The sequence below is a fragment of the Magnolia sinica genome, chromosome 6, assembly GCF_029962835.1.
Source record: "Magnolia sinica isolate HGM2019 chromosome 6, MsV1, whole genome shotgun sequence".
Classification (NCBI taxonomy): domain Eukaryota; kingdom Viridiplantae; phylum Streptophyta; class Magnoliopsida; order Magnoliales; family Magnoliaceae; genus Magnolia; species Magnolia sinica.
Window position 1 is genome coordinate 98,287,653 of NC_080578.1, and position 13,854 is coordinate 98,301,506.

General features: G+C 40.4%; 1 protein-coding gene across 1 annotated transcript; it reads right to left on the reverse strand.

Moving 5' to 3' along the window:
• Window positions 1-6,124: 6,124 nt before the first annotated feature.
• LOC131249209 (histone-lysine N-methyltransferase SUVR3) lies at window positions 6,125-11,285 on the reverse strand. Its single transcript, XM_058249834.1, has 2 exons — window positions 10,584-11,285; window positions 6,125-6,562 (listed from the first exon to the last, which is right to left on the reverse strand). The coding sequence occupies exons 1-2, from the start codon at window positions 11,233-11,235 to the stop codon at window positions 6,174-6,176; spliced, it is 1,041 nt and encodes a 346-aa protein (XP_058105817.1). The 5' UTR covers window positions 11,236-11,285; the 3' UTR covers window positions 6,125-6,173.
• Window positions 11,286-13,854: the final 2,569 nt, after the last annotated feature.

The following is a 13,854-nucleotide window of genomic DNA, read 5'->3' on the forward strand; positions in this document are numbered from 1 at the left end:
ACATAGATAATCACTCACTCATCATACAGGGTTTGGCTTTGGACGTTTCAAAAGAGGGTCGGGTGCATGAAATAATTTCACTTTTGACCTTTTAAAAGTGATGGGCAATTAAAGTCAGGGCCCATGTGATGGATGGTCAAAAAATCAATAATTGGATCTACTTATAACTAATATAGTCCATTCATTTCCCTAGTTATTGATCAAGTAACTGGGGTTCATCCAATTGAAGTGACTTTTAAAAGGGATGGGCAATCAAAGGTGGGTTATTCATGATGGACATTCTCTATTATAGCAGATATGGATCATTCATTCATCAGCCATTGATTGGACTGGTAGGTTCTTCCAATCAATGTGATCTTTTAAGAGGGATGGTCAATGAAAGGTGGGCCGTACATGATGAGTCGTCCAATCAAAGAACAAACCTTTATTATGGTTATCTGGTTGTAGTGCAAGACAATCAACCACTTGCTCTAAAAGTTCAAACTGATAAAGTGTGACGAATTAATCCCCTGTCTTATAGCCAAGGCCCTAAATCCATGTATAGGTCTTCGGACGAACCTTCCTCGTGAGCCCCGAATTCATAGGTTTCAACCCCTCGTGACCTTCAAATCTATGGATTCAGCCTCAAACGAGTCACCCATCTCACATGGCCCCAAATTCATGGGTTCTATAAGCCATTCACCCCGAGTGTGTCCCTATATCCCACAGGCCAACTCACTTGAGCCCGTGTGTGAAAATGCCCCCGCATTAGATTATCCTTTATCATAGTCATTAATCAAATGACCATCCCATCTTTAAGAGGAGCTAGCTTTACATTATTACAATCCAAATAAATGAATAAACATTCTCCATTGATCGGGTAATTAGAATCATTCGATCAAAGCAATGACCATCAGTTTTCCTATTATTTACTGGATAACTAGGATCATTTGATCCAAGTGATTTGGGCGAGGACATGCGATTAAAAGTGGGCCCACATGATAGATGGTTGGTATCAATATTAGACTTTCTTAAATATAATTAATATGAACCATCCATTTTCTTAGACATCAATCTAATAGATAGGATAATCTAATCAAAGTAACATTTAAGAGGGATTATAGGAATCAAAGGTGTATATTACATTGCCCCATGCAGGTCAGGTCTAAAATCCTGACAGGCCAGCCCAGACCATTGACAGCTCTAGGCATTGAGCTGGCTGGGAAACTGAATGTTGAATACTTGAGATAGAAGGCGACTCCTTCATGTAGGAATTGCCGAATTGACTAGGTAGGAATGATTCTCAACGAACGGCAGACATGGCTGGAAAGAGCCGGCAGATGGTGGTCCATGCATCCTAAGTGCAGTGAGACTAATTTTGCTGCCGATATTTGGCCTCTTTTACAGCGGATCTGCGCAAATACATCCCCATGCATTGCTTATAAGATATGTCAGGATTCTAACGTTGGATTTTGATTTCTTTTAATAACCCAAACTGGGTGTTTTTTTATTTTTTTTATTTTTTTTTTCTAATCTTTTTCTTTTTCATAGGGCTCCACTCCAAGTGTGTGTATATATATCATTGGGCCCTATTTGATGTCCAGGTTGATCCTTTGACATGTAATTCCCATCGTACTTATATAAAGCTTAAGGGGGTGTTTGGATTATGGGATTAGATGGGTTTAAGTAGGATAGAATTACCGAAATGTAATGATTACATTGTGTAAGGGATTGTCTCATAATCCCATGGATTGAGGCCATCCCACTCCATGTTTGGAAACGTATTGGCATCTCATCTTGCTAATACCGGTCGGTGCTGTGGGCCCTACCATGATGTATGTGTTTCATCTGTGCCATCCACCCATTCTTCCAAGTCATTTTATGGTATGAGCCCAAAAATAAGTTTAATCCAAACCTCAAGTGGACCGCACAGTTAGCCCTATGAGATTTTTAATGGTGTAATTCAATTACTACTGTTTTCCCATGGTGTGGTCCACCTTAGATTTATATCTACCTCATTTTTGGGATGAAGCCCAAAAATTATATTTCAAAATAGATGGACCGCATAGATAAAACACATACATCATGGTGGGTCCACATAGCACCGACCACTAGCTACACGATGGTAGAAACTCTTGCTCCGGCGTTGATTCCAAGAAGGGCTTCACAACCCATACCTTATGTGATTCCCAAACACACCTTGCAATGATTCGTGGGATCTTGAAACCCACTTCCACCAAATCCCACTTAAACCCCCCCAACACCCCCTAATGTTACTAATCTTGAATCTTCAAGTGGTGTATTACATGTGATAGAAAAAGAATTTTTTGCTATTTAATGCATAGCTAATTAGACCAAATATATATATATTTTTGGGGGGTCGGAGAAGGTTCTATGCGTCAAGCTCATGGGAACTTCCTGTGAGGTCGAGTTGTGTGGGCCCCATCATGATGCGTGTCGAACATCTACCCCATCAGTCAGATGCACCATTCCATAGTGGGCTAGGGCTTAAAAATGAAGTCAATCCGTGACTTGTGTAGGCCACACCACATGCAAAAGTTGAAAGGAGTTACCGTCCATTAAAACATTCATAATCATTTGTTGGGCCCACCAAGATATAGTTCATAAATCCAGCCCATTCATTATGTGTGTCCCACTTGGATGAGGGGTCAGACCAAGTTTCAGACGCATCCAAATTTCAGGTTGGCTCCACCAAGTGCTTTTATATGCTTTAGGCATGTCTTCACATGATTTTAGATGGTATGGCCCACCTGAGTTCCGTATATGGCTGATTTATTGGATATCCCATAATTTAAAGGGAACTCATCAAATGCACGGAGTTGATTTGGTATGGCCCACCTGAGTTCCGTATACGGCTGATTTTTGGGATATCCCATAATTTAAAGGGAACCCATCAAATGCACAGAGTTGATTTTCGACAAGCATCACAATGGGGCCCACACAACTCGACCTCATGGGAAGCTCTCTCTCTCTCTCTCTCTCTCTCTCTCTCTCTCTCTCTCTCTCTCTCTCTCTCTCTCTCTCTCTATATATATATATATATATATATATATATAATATTGGATATTTCAACCCTTTGATTATACAAGGTTATCATTGGCCGTGCATGTTCAAAGCAAAAGAACTAAATTATTACGTGTTGAAATAAGGGATTTTGACCCTACTAGCATTATGATATGGTTAAAATCTAAAAAAGAAAGAGAAGTTTCAAATATTTTGAGGATGGTCCGCCGGCAGGGTTTTTAAAGTTTTTCATATTAAATTGCCCTTCTTTGAATTTTGAGTGAAGCAAAACCTTCATAGTATCCAATTATTCCAGGAAAGTGATGTCGACAAAAGATTTGTTATGTGCCTAATGAAAATTCAATCCGTTTATTTTCTTTGTAGTCATCTATTTATATAGAAAAATATCAACTTTTTGCCTACACAATTTATTACCCACAAAACTTGATCTTTTGATCTACGTAATTTTTAAGCCTAAAATGAGCTTGCAAAACGGATAGACGCGGCCAATAAAACACACAATGACAGTGGGCCCTACAGCGCCCAACACCTTGCGGGGTGCCCTACCTGAAAGTGCTCCGCATAGCCCTCCATCCATCCATATTGGGCCCTATCATGGACAGCTCATGTTTCAGAAATAGCACTGATCAGTCAATCCCATCCATCACTTTTTATTCACTTTTGCTGGATGAATTGCTACAGCTGGCCATTTTTGTTTGGTACCGAGTCTTTGAAAGGCCAGTGATTAGATAGATGGCTAAAGATACTCCGGTCCAATGCAATGCTCAGTAAATGGACCGTCACGATTTAACCATCACCCTGCCACGTGTACTGAGGTGAGATGGCTATACTATCTTGCCGTTCTACCATCCATACATACATCACATCCCACAAAATAGACCCTATACCATATTATGCTTAGCCTATACGTCAATCATCTGAACCATTTATATGAGGGACCCACCATGCCCACGAACCAAAAATAAAAAATAAAAAAAATAAAAATAAACCTCTTTCGGAAGATCCATGTAATAAGGAGTTGTTACTGGGAAAACCGAACTGACTTGCTGTTCGATGTATGCGACCGATAGTAGAAAATGTATCTTGGAGTTGTGCCGACTAAGGATACCTGAACGAACTCTCTACGCTATTAAGGCATCAAATATGAAATAAGCTGACTTTGAAGGATTGACACCGAGCAAAACTGCTTGAGGGCCGAGCTCGGCAACATGACTCACCTCCCGAGCTGATCAAACCAACATTGACCTAATAGGTGGGATTCTCGGAAAGAATCTCACCTCCTACAGAGAAAGGAAATATCTATCAAGATTCTAGCCGAAGATCACACCGACCGAGATAGGCTCTACCTTCAAAAGCATATACCCATTCAAATAAAGGCCATTTAGCATATCTAGCATATCCTAGAAAGATACACAAGATTACCATATCTCACTAAGTTATGGTGGTTTAGAATTTGTCCAATCATCATATAAATACACCTACTGCCAAAGTAAGGGGGTGAGCACAAAAAATCTGACTCGAGTCCCATTTCCGCTTTAATTCAACTGTCCTTACTCAAGCATCAGAAGATCCCAGCCCCCCCTGTCCTTTACATATTATTGGTGCAAGTACTTGTACGCTGGCAGGTGTAGGGCCCACCCATACAGATTCTAGCAACAACAGGGGTGATAATGGATTGAGTTGGTACGCAGGTCACCCATAGTTCAATAACTCAACTCGTCAGAGTCAACTCGACTCAACCAGCTTTTGGAGCCATCTCAAGAAAACTCAGTCACGAGTTTCACTTGATCCAAACTCAACAAGAATCATCAAATCGGCTCAAAAACTCAGCAGACTCATATGACTCGGGGTGATTTGAACAGCATCAGTTGCCTGGTCAGTAGCCATTGGTAATATATAAAAAAAACAAAATGTGGCTGACAAAATTCAACCACGACACTGCTGAAGTAGTGCTTTACTTTAGATGTTTTATATATGAATACATTCTAATTATTTTAAATATCAGCTCACACTTCATTTATATGTTATAATATTGGATCCAGTCAATTTAATCTTTGCGTCAACTTGATGCAACTGGACATTGAGCCAAGTTGAGTTTTCGGTCTTCCGAACCATGGATTAACTAGCTTTACCCATTTATGAGCCATGTCTGGGCCACACTAAATGGGTAGCAGCAAGCTCAGGCCATAACAAAGGAAGGTAAATGGGTCGAGCTCAGTTTGAAGAGGTTCAACCCAACCGATGTGCCCATATCATAGGTTAAAAACTCAGGGACTTGGATTAACTTGTTCAGTCTCGAGTCGAGACACGACTTGTGTCGGGGTGGCATGATTCGGGATGTGGATTGGGTACTACCTTCACCCATCCCTCACTAGGAACAGGCAGGGGCTCTTAGGGGCTGCTGTTATGTATGGATTTTATCTGCAATGTCCATCTATTTTGCCATATCATTTTATTAGGGTAGAAGACCAAAAATGAGGCAGTCCAAGGCTCAAGTGGGACCACTCAGTGGGATTAAACACCCATGGTTGAAAACTTCTGGGGGGGCCAAATGTTTTGGATCAAGCTGATATTTGTGTTTTCCTTTCATTCAGGTCTCTGTGACCTTATGAACTGGTTGTGTGGAAATTAACCATCACTGTGGGCCCTACGAAGGTTTCAACAGTGGTTGTCATTATCACCATTAGTTCCTGTTGTGTGGTCCACTTGAGCCTTGGATCTGCCTCATTTTTTGGATTGTACCCTAAAATGATAGCAAAATGGTGGACAGTGTGGATACCTATACATCACGGTGGCTCCTCCGAGCCCCTGTCCGTACCTAGCTAGGGGTGGAAGCAGCACCCAAACCACATCCGGTGATGAAAGCCTTTTATCTGATGGGTCCCACCACCCAAAACTTCATGTTGGTAGATCCTAAACCGTCAACCTTAACTTCCTATGTGAGCCACCACCCAACTTATTAGGTCCTTCAAATCTTGGATGCCTTTCTGAGCATTCCCCATCCATCGTGACCCACATTCAATAAGCTGAGTAAAAAACAATCCACCCCATATATGATGGGGCCAATCAGGTGGGCCCCACACCAGTAAGTTGACCAACGGCTATCAAACAACTTTCCACCTCTTATTTCCATAATGATCATTAAAACCTCAAGTATGTTCTGAAGGCAGGGTTCCCAAGCAACAAGAGCTACCACAAAAACAAGGCAACCCCTCAGGCCTGACCCTATCATCACCATAACTAAATGAAAGTTCTTCGCCTTCCGCTATATCTCTTGCAGCAAAGAAGCAAAGGCGAGGGAGCAACGCACCAGAATTCCTTACCAAGACAGTCGACAGATTGCCTCCGTCGCATGAATGGTTGATAAAGCGGGCAACATTTCCTACCCTTGTTGCGTCAATGTTCACCCTCAAGCATGCTTTCCCAGAAGGTAGATGCTCTCGCACGACCAAGAGCGCGGAAGAAAACCGACCGTGGGATGTGAGTTCATCATATTTTCTTTGACGCCTTCGGGCTTCTTCAGTCATCAGAAGTTCACCTAAGCAGGCCACAGTCATATGTCATTCATTGCTCATCAAGCACTAATAGCATGCCGTCTCGCAAATGAAAGCAGTTGGAATGCTGAATGAACATATGTAGAATAGGAAGAATTACAGACCCATGATGCACTCATTCCCTACAAGTGGGACACATGGTTTGGTGATCTAGAGCATTGATTTATGGTACCCATCGTAGATGAGGGATGGTCCAAAACTTTTCCAAAGTAGAAGATTCTAGACATCCAACCTTTCCTGTTTTCTTGACTGTTTATTCATAAGCAACTGATCCAAGGGTTGGGAACATTTTATTTGGGAAATTTTTACATATCCCCCATCCATGGAAGGGTTCATTAGATCAATGGTCTGGATTATTAAACCATGCACCCTATCTGTACAGACTGGTGAAGCAAGACACTGTTCGTGGACTATCACACCAGGATTCCATAATTTCTCCCAGGTTGTGTTTGAAAACTAAAACTTGGACATGGAGAATTAACACGGAATCCTCAGGAAAAGGAAAGGTGTAGATTCTTACAGTAATTCTGCCATTTGTTTTGTAGTTTTCCATGGAAATTGCTTCTTATTTTCATATTTGTTCATTGGGATGACTAAGTTGAAGCACTAAAACCTGCGGATGCCATCACGCCTCATCAATCAACCAAAGCGTCGATAGCATAGCCCGTTGGATGACGAACACCTCGTCCCTATCAGTGTTTGAAATATCGGTATCGTGTTACGTATTGCGTCCTTGGGATACAAGTACATATCGGTTACCACATGGGATATATCGTTTGTATCGGATAATTTATCACACTTTTTGAGAAACATGGGGAAACATTAGGAAAATGATAGAATTTTTCAACAGAACTTCAAGGATTGTTAAAAAAGACCTTAATACACACTTTTAAATCATAATATCCCAATAAAGAAGTGCACATGATAGGTTTCATTTGTATAGGGTCCTAAGTTATGCACTATCTAACTAAACTAATGCGACTATATTCAAATTGAATGCATAACATTTAGATTGTATGTGATCATTTCATCAAACACTCCTACATACTTCGAAATTAGTCTCAATTGACAACTGGTTGAAGGGAAATTTCAAAAAAAAAAAAAAAATTTAATTTTTAATTAAAAAATGATTTTTATTTTTCGAAAATTGACAAGGACTAAACAAATCAATAGACCAGCCCTCATGCATGCTTGATTTCATGTTTGGAGTGCAACATTGCAAGCAACTTGGGAGAAATTGAGAAAATTTTGAATTTTCCCCAATCTTCCCCAAATCAAACTACCTAAACTCAAATTTTGAAATTGCAATGATCATTTCATCAGATACTCCTAAATATTTCGAAAATTTTCTCAATTGATAATTGGTTGAAGGAAAATTTCAGGAAAAAACATGGAGAACATGAAGAACCAATGGATATCGAAATCAAAGCTCCAACTCCATGATTTTTCAGGCAAAACATGAAGAACTAATGGATTTATAACCATTTGACACTGACTTAACATAATTTCAACAAAAATAAAAATAAAAAAATTATTAGAAATTGAAAATGGTCACCGGATTGAACATGTGAGATATATCAGCACTACCTGTGGGTTTCGTATTGCACAAGTGGGATACAAGATATATCGTGGGATATATTGGCTGATATCGTCAATATTTAAAACATTGGTCCCTATCACCATACACATCTGCTAAATCTTCTTCAACATGCATACCATCCTCATCATATACATGTTCTTCATATTTTATGTTATCTTCAATTTTCATGCGGTCAGGAGGGTCTTCAACATATCCTCCTTAGCCAAATTCACTTTAGCTAATGATCAATGTTCAAAACATTAAGCAAAGCTATGCCCCAACTGCTCATATTTAAAAGCATGAGAAAGGATTGTTGTTTTGCTCGATCTTGGGTGCACTAGCCCCTTTTTCATCACCACCTCCTCCCGGTTTGGGGTTTGATTTTGTTGTTGGGCATTGGCCCATCATCCCTCGACCTATGGGAGATCCTGTGGTCACCTTACGTGGGAAGTTAGCATGCTGGCCATCGTTGATGACGTTCCTTGTGGGGCACCAAATCGTCTCCCAAATCCCCAATTAATTTTCTTCTCATATTTTAATAAAAGTGTTCAATGCTTCGGACATTGTAAATAAATCTTTCAAAGCCAACTCGTTTCTTACATTCGAGTAGACCATTAAGATATCTCGGAATCTTTAAGTCTTCATATTCACAAGAACTTGCCCATGATGTCAAGGTTTAGAACTCCTTGGTGTGTTCATTTACTGATTTTGTCACCTTTACTCAGATTGCGACGTCTTTGATAAGGTTATGTGCATAAGTTATTTCCTCTTTTTCCAAGAATTTACTTCCACCTTACCTTGGCGGATTTGCTCGGCTTGGAGATCTACCCACCAAGCTAACATGCAACAGGAAGACTTCATAGCTACTAACTTAACCTTTTGATTGTCCGTGATTTCCTTGCACTCAAAAACTTTTTGTACGTTGCTGAGCCAATCGATGAAGCCGTCGACATGTAAACGACAATGGAATTCTAGAATATTTACATTAATTCCGAGCTTGGTGCCACGTCCAATAACAAAAGGATTTGATCATGGTGTCTTCACAAGCTAAGGCCACCTGTTGTTGGTGTGGACCCTTCTACTATCCTCTAACTTAGGTCTCCAGATTCTCTCCATTTTAAAGCTCTCCCACTTGATTAATAAGATTCCCTATCGTATCTTTGAGTCAATCTACTCTGAGTGCATATATCAATTTGGTTACTAACGCAAGCTCTTTCTGTGTCACCTCCTTCGAAGCCATTAGGAGATGATGTAGGGTTGAAAATCCCCGACTATCACTCGCTCTAATACCAAAATGATGCAATCCAAATGCCAAGTCAATGAGATACCGATACACAAATTGCCAAAAAAAAGAAAAAAAAAAAGATAAGAGTACGCCTATAAGAATATTTGAGTAGACAAGGAGAATAACTTCATTGATATCAAACTCTTTTTCTTACAAATACTTGACGAAACTCACAAACTCAGAAACTGTGGAATGCCGATCTCCTACAACACCTTTTTAATAGGCCCTAAAAACAATCCTATGAATCTCTAATGAAAATCCCCCAACAATTATGCTGATTTCAAATCAATTTATGATTTATTTAAGATAATCAAAATCTCGCCAACAAAGATTTTGCCTAAAATAGCAAAAGCAAAGATACTAAATACCTCCAAAAATTTCAACCATATCTTCCACATCAACCCTCCTATCTTCCACAAATGACAAATGTGAACTCAGACATTTAAGCCCTAAACTTTGCCACAAGTAACCAAAAATTAGTAATGAAAAGTAGAGTTGTACACAAGTCGAACCGAGTCGAGCTTGGCACAGCTTGGCTCGGCTCAGTCAGTAGCTAACCCCAGTTTGAACTCAGCTCGGCTTGGCTCCATCCTCGAGCTGACTGGCCAGCTCGGCTCGGCTCGGCTGGGTTCGGTCAGCAGCCCAACCCAGTTCCAACCTGTGCGACGTTTTCTCAAACACATAGAATGCATCTTCAATTTCTCACAGAATACAAAACAGTAACAACACTTTACAGGTATTTCATCAAACACTTGGCGAGCAGCATCAAAATCAAGATATGAGGGCAGTCTTATAATGTAGGGCTTGGAAATGCGAAACATTCATCTGATCAGACCTGCTGTGGAAGGGGGCATCCCCATAGACTTCCTAGATTAGGCATTCCTAACCCATCGATATATTTCCCAATAAATAGACAGATAAGGGAAAACTAAATCACACAATCCACAAAGAAGGCCATGTATCAGACGGTGAGGATCTTTCGTCAGGAACACTTTCCGGTCATTCTCCATCTTAGATGGCACCAATCAGATCGACGAACCATGGACCCAACTTCAAGTTCTAATGCATCAGGATTCAAGAATTCTATAATGTCTCAATAAAAAAAGAAAGATGAGATTTTTGGCAAGCACTCAGTACACACCTGCATATTCGCATACGAATTCCCCGCTCGGGATGAACTGGCCTGAATGCAAGCCCCACCCTTTTCTCGAATCCCTAACAATCGTCAATTTCACCGCAACCCCTCCTTGCGTCGACCGGTTCCCGCACCCCGGCCCGCAGACACATCCCGCCCCGCATTCCGTCATCACCCCCTCCTCGCCTGAAGAAAAACCTGGAAATCGACGGCCCAGGCTCGAACACGGGCACTCCTCCAATCCTTCTTCCCCATCCCTCTTCTCACAGCAATCCTCACCGCAAGAACACCCACAACCGCTGATCGGACCGAAAGAATCCGATATGGGTTTTGGGGATTCTTCAGGTTTCCGGCCCCATGGCTGAAGGAAAGGGATCGGATCAGATGGACGGCTGAGGATTGAGAATGGGGTGTAGATGAAGTAGGAATATGGGTGCTTGTCGATTGTGTTTTGAAAGGGGATGGGATGCTTCTCTAAGCGTCTAGAAGCATCTGAGGATCTTCGGGCGGTGATGGATTTTGATACACGGTAGAGGGATTTCGAGGCTGAAGAAACGAAGGCTAGATCCGACGGAGAAAGATAGGCGAGAAACAGCTCTGCGCTTTGATAGAGCAGCTGCTGCTGCTGCTCTGGTTTGCAGCTCTTCTCATTCTCCATTCTCGCAGCGTCATTACAACCAGCGCTGATATTCGACAGGGAAGAATTTTGATTTGTGCTGCGAGCAGGACACGAACCGAGCTGGCTCGGTTAACTCGCTCAACTTGGCTCGGATAAGCTCGACTCGGCTTAGCTCAAAAGCTGGGTTCGGCCAAGCCGAGCTGTTTAATTTAGATCTTAAACTCGACTCGGCTCAACTTGAAACTCGCCCAAACTCAACTCAGTTTACCTCAACTCTCTCTCTCACCACGTGTGTGTGTGTGTGTGTGTGAGCACACGTTAATAGAGAGGATTTTGACCTCATTAGTATTGTGGTACAGTTGAATTCTCATAATCGAAAGAAAGTTTCAAATATTATAAAAGTAATTGTTTGACGGGTCTTGAAAATATTTTTATACGAAATTACCCTTGCTTTAGAACTTGACATTCTTTCGGAGTTTTTTTCTTTTCTTTTTATTGTTTTTCTTGAGCTTTATCTTCCTTTTTAAACATGTATTCCAATGAATTACCACCACCTTTTGCATTTTTTGGCATACATTCACTATCATCAATTTCTCCGATATATGGGCACCACCAACAATTTCTGAAGTCTTACAAAAGTGTTGTTTTTACTGTGACAATTATATTTCTTATAAATAGAAACCACTGATACGTAAAAGATGCTTTAAATATAAATTTTATTTTATTTTTGTATAATAACATTTTCCTAAAGTTTAGGTTGTCATGTGTTATGAGTCTAGGTTATTATGTGTTAAAGATGTGTTAAGGGTTTAGGTTGTGGTTGTATGTTAAGGGTTTAGGTTGTAATTATCATGTGTTAAGAGTATAGGTTAACAAATATTAAGGAATTGATTCATGGTCGTCAAGTATTAGAGGTTTACATTATCATGTGTTAAAGGTATTGGTTGTCATATATTACAGGTTGAGGTCGTAACGCGTGAAGGGTTGAGGTTGACAAATAGCAACCTAGTCCATTAACATATGATAGGATTGATCTTTGAGAAGTAATAACGACGGTGATAAGAGCTACGGACAAAAACATTTAACTACGGATATAATCCGTAAATTATTATGCCAGATATCCATAGTTTTTTATCAACCTCGACCTATGCTACCAATAGCTACGAATCAAAGCTCTTTCACTATGGATCTAATCCGTAGTATTTGGTATTGTGGATCCGTAGCCTTTTCTCATACCAATGGCTACACACTAACTTGACCCTTAATGCATGATAACCTTAACATTGACAACCTCGACACTTAATACATGACAACCTTGACCCCGAACCCTAATACTATAAGGACGTCGTATGTGGGGCCCACTATCAACTATGTGTTAAGGGTCTAAGTTGTCATATGTTACAGGTTGTGGGCCCACCATGGGATATGTACCAAAGATCTATTCAGAATTTAATTTAATGTCATAAAAAAAACTTATAAGGGCGTTCATATATCATCTGTGGGGTCCACCATTGCATATGTATAGAATCCACTCAATTGATTAACTTCAGAATTTTATGGAAGGTTATGATTGGAAGCATAATTAACATCCGCCGATCACATTGACCATATCACAAGAAAATAGTTCGTATCGAACGAACATCGTTATGAGTTGTTAAGCTTTGTGGGCCACACAGAGATCATGTTAGCGAGAAACTAACATCTTCCCATATAAATAGAGGACTACCAAAAAAATGAACATGTTTTATGTAAGTTCCAGTATACCCAATAACCAATCCTGTCAATGTCAATTCCTCATAATTAGATACCACGTAATGTCTTCTCCAATCAAAATCCGTACAACCTAATCTATTTAGTTAAAAAATATTTTCAAGGTCTATTAGATGACTACTCTAAGAATATTTGAGACATCTCTTTATTTTCGAGAATTTGTCCATACCACAATGCTAGAACAGGAAGAATCCACACGCACACATATATATAGCTGAATGCCCAACTATGCACTAGTTTGCACGGAACTCGTGCAAACTTTTTGGCAACTCATCATATTGTGATGTGAGTCCAAAATCTGAACGGTCCACTTGATGCAGCACTCCACGAAACCCCAAGGCTCAACTTTTACTTTGATCCAAAACTTTGGTGGGTCATGAAAAAAGAAAACAGTTTCCTCCCTTGATTTGCATCTCTCTTTTCTATGGCCCACTAGAGTTTTAGATGTAGGTGAAAATTGGTTCCTTGGGGTTTCATGGGATGCCGCATCACATGGACCGTTCGGATTAGACACCCATGACACGTGTGCAAAGGTGCACACGTGCGTAGGTGCATGTGAGCATGCCTATATATATATATATATATATATATATATATATATATATATATATATATATATATATATATATATATATATATATAACAGAGAGAGAGAGCTCTCCAGCGCACCTGCTTACGTGAGCACATGTGTGCACCTTTGCACATATGTCATGGGCATAGAATCTGAACGGTACACATGATGCGGCACCCTTTGCCAACGCTAACGATGAATGGCCCAGCCTTGCCCGTTGAGTCGATCAAATCATTAAGTGGACCACCATTATAATGGTTTAAAGATAATTGTTAACAATTCCCCAATCAAATCATCATCATCGAGGCCACATCCCG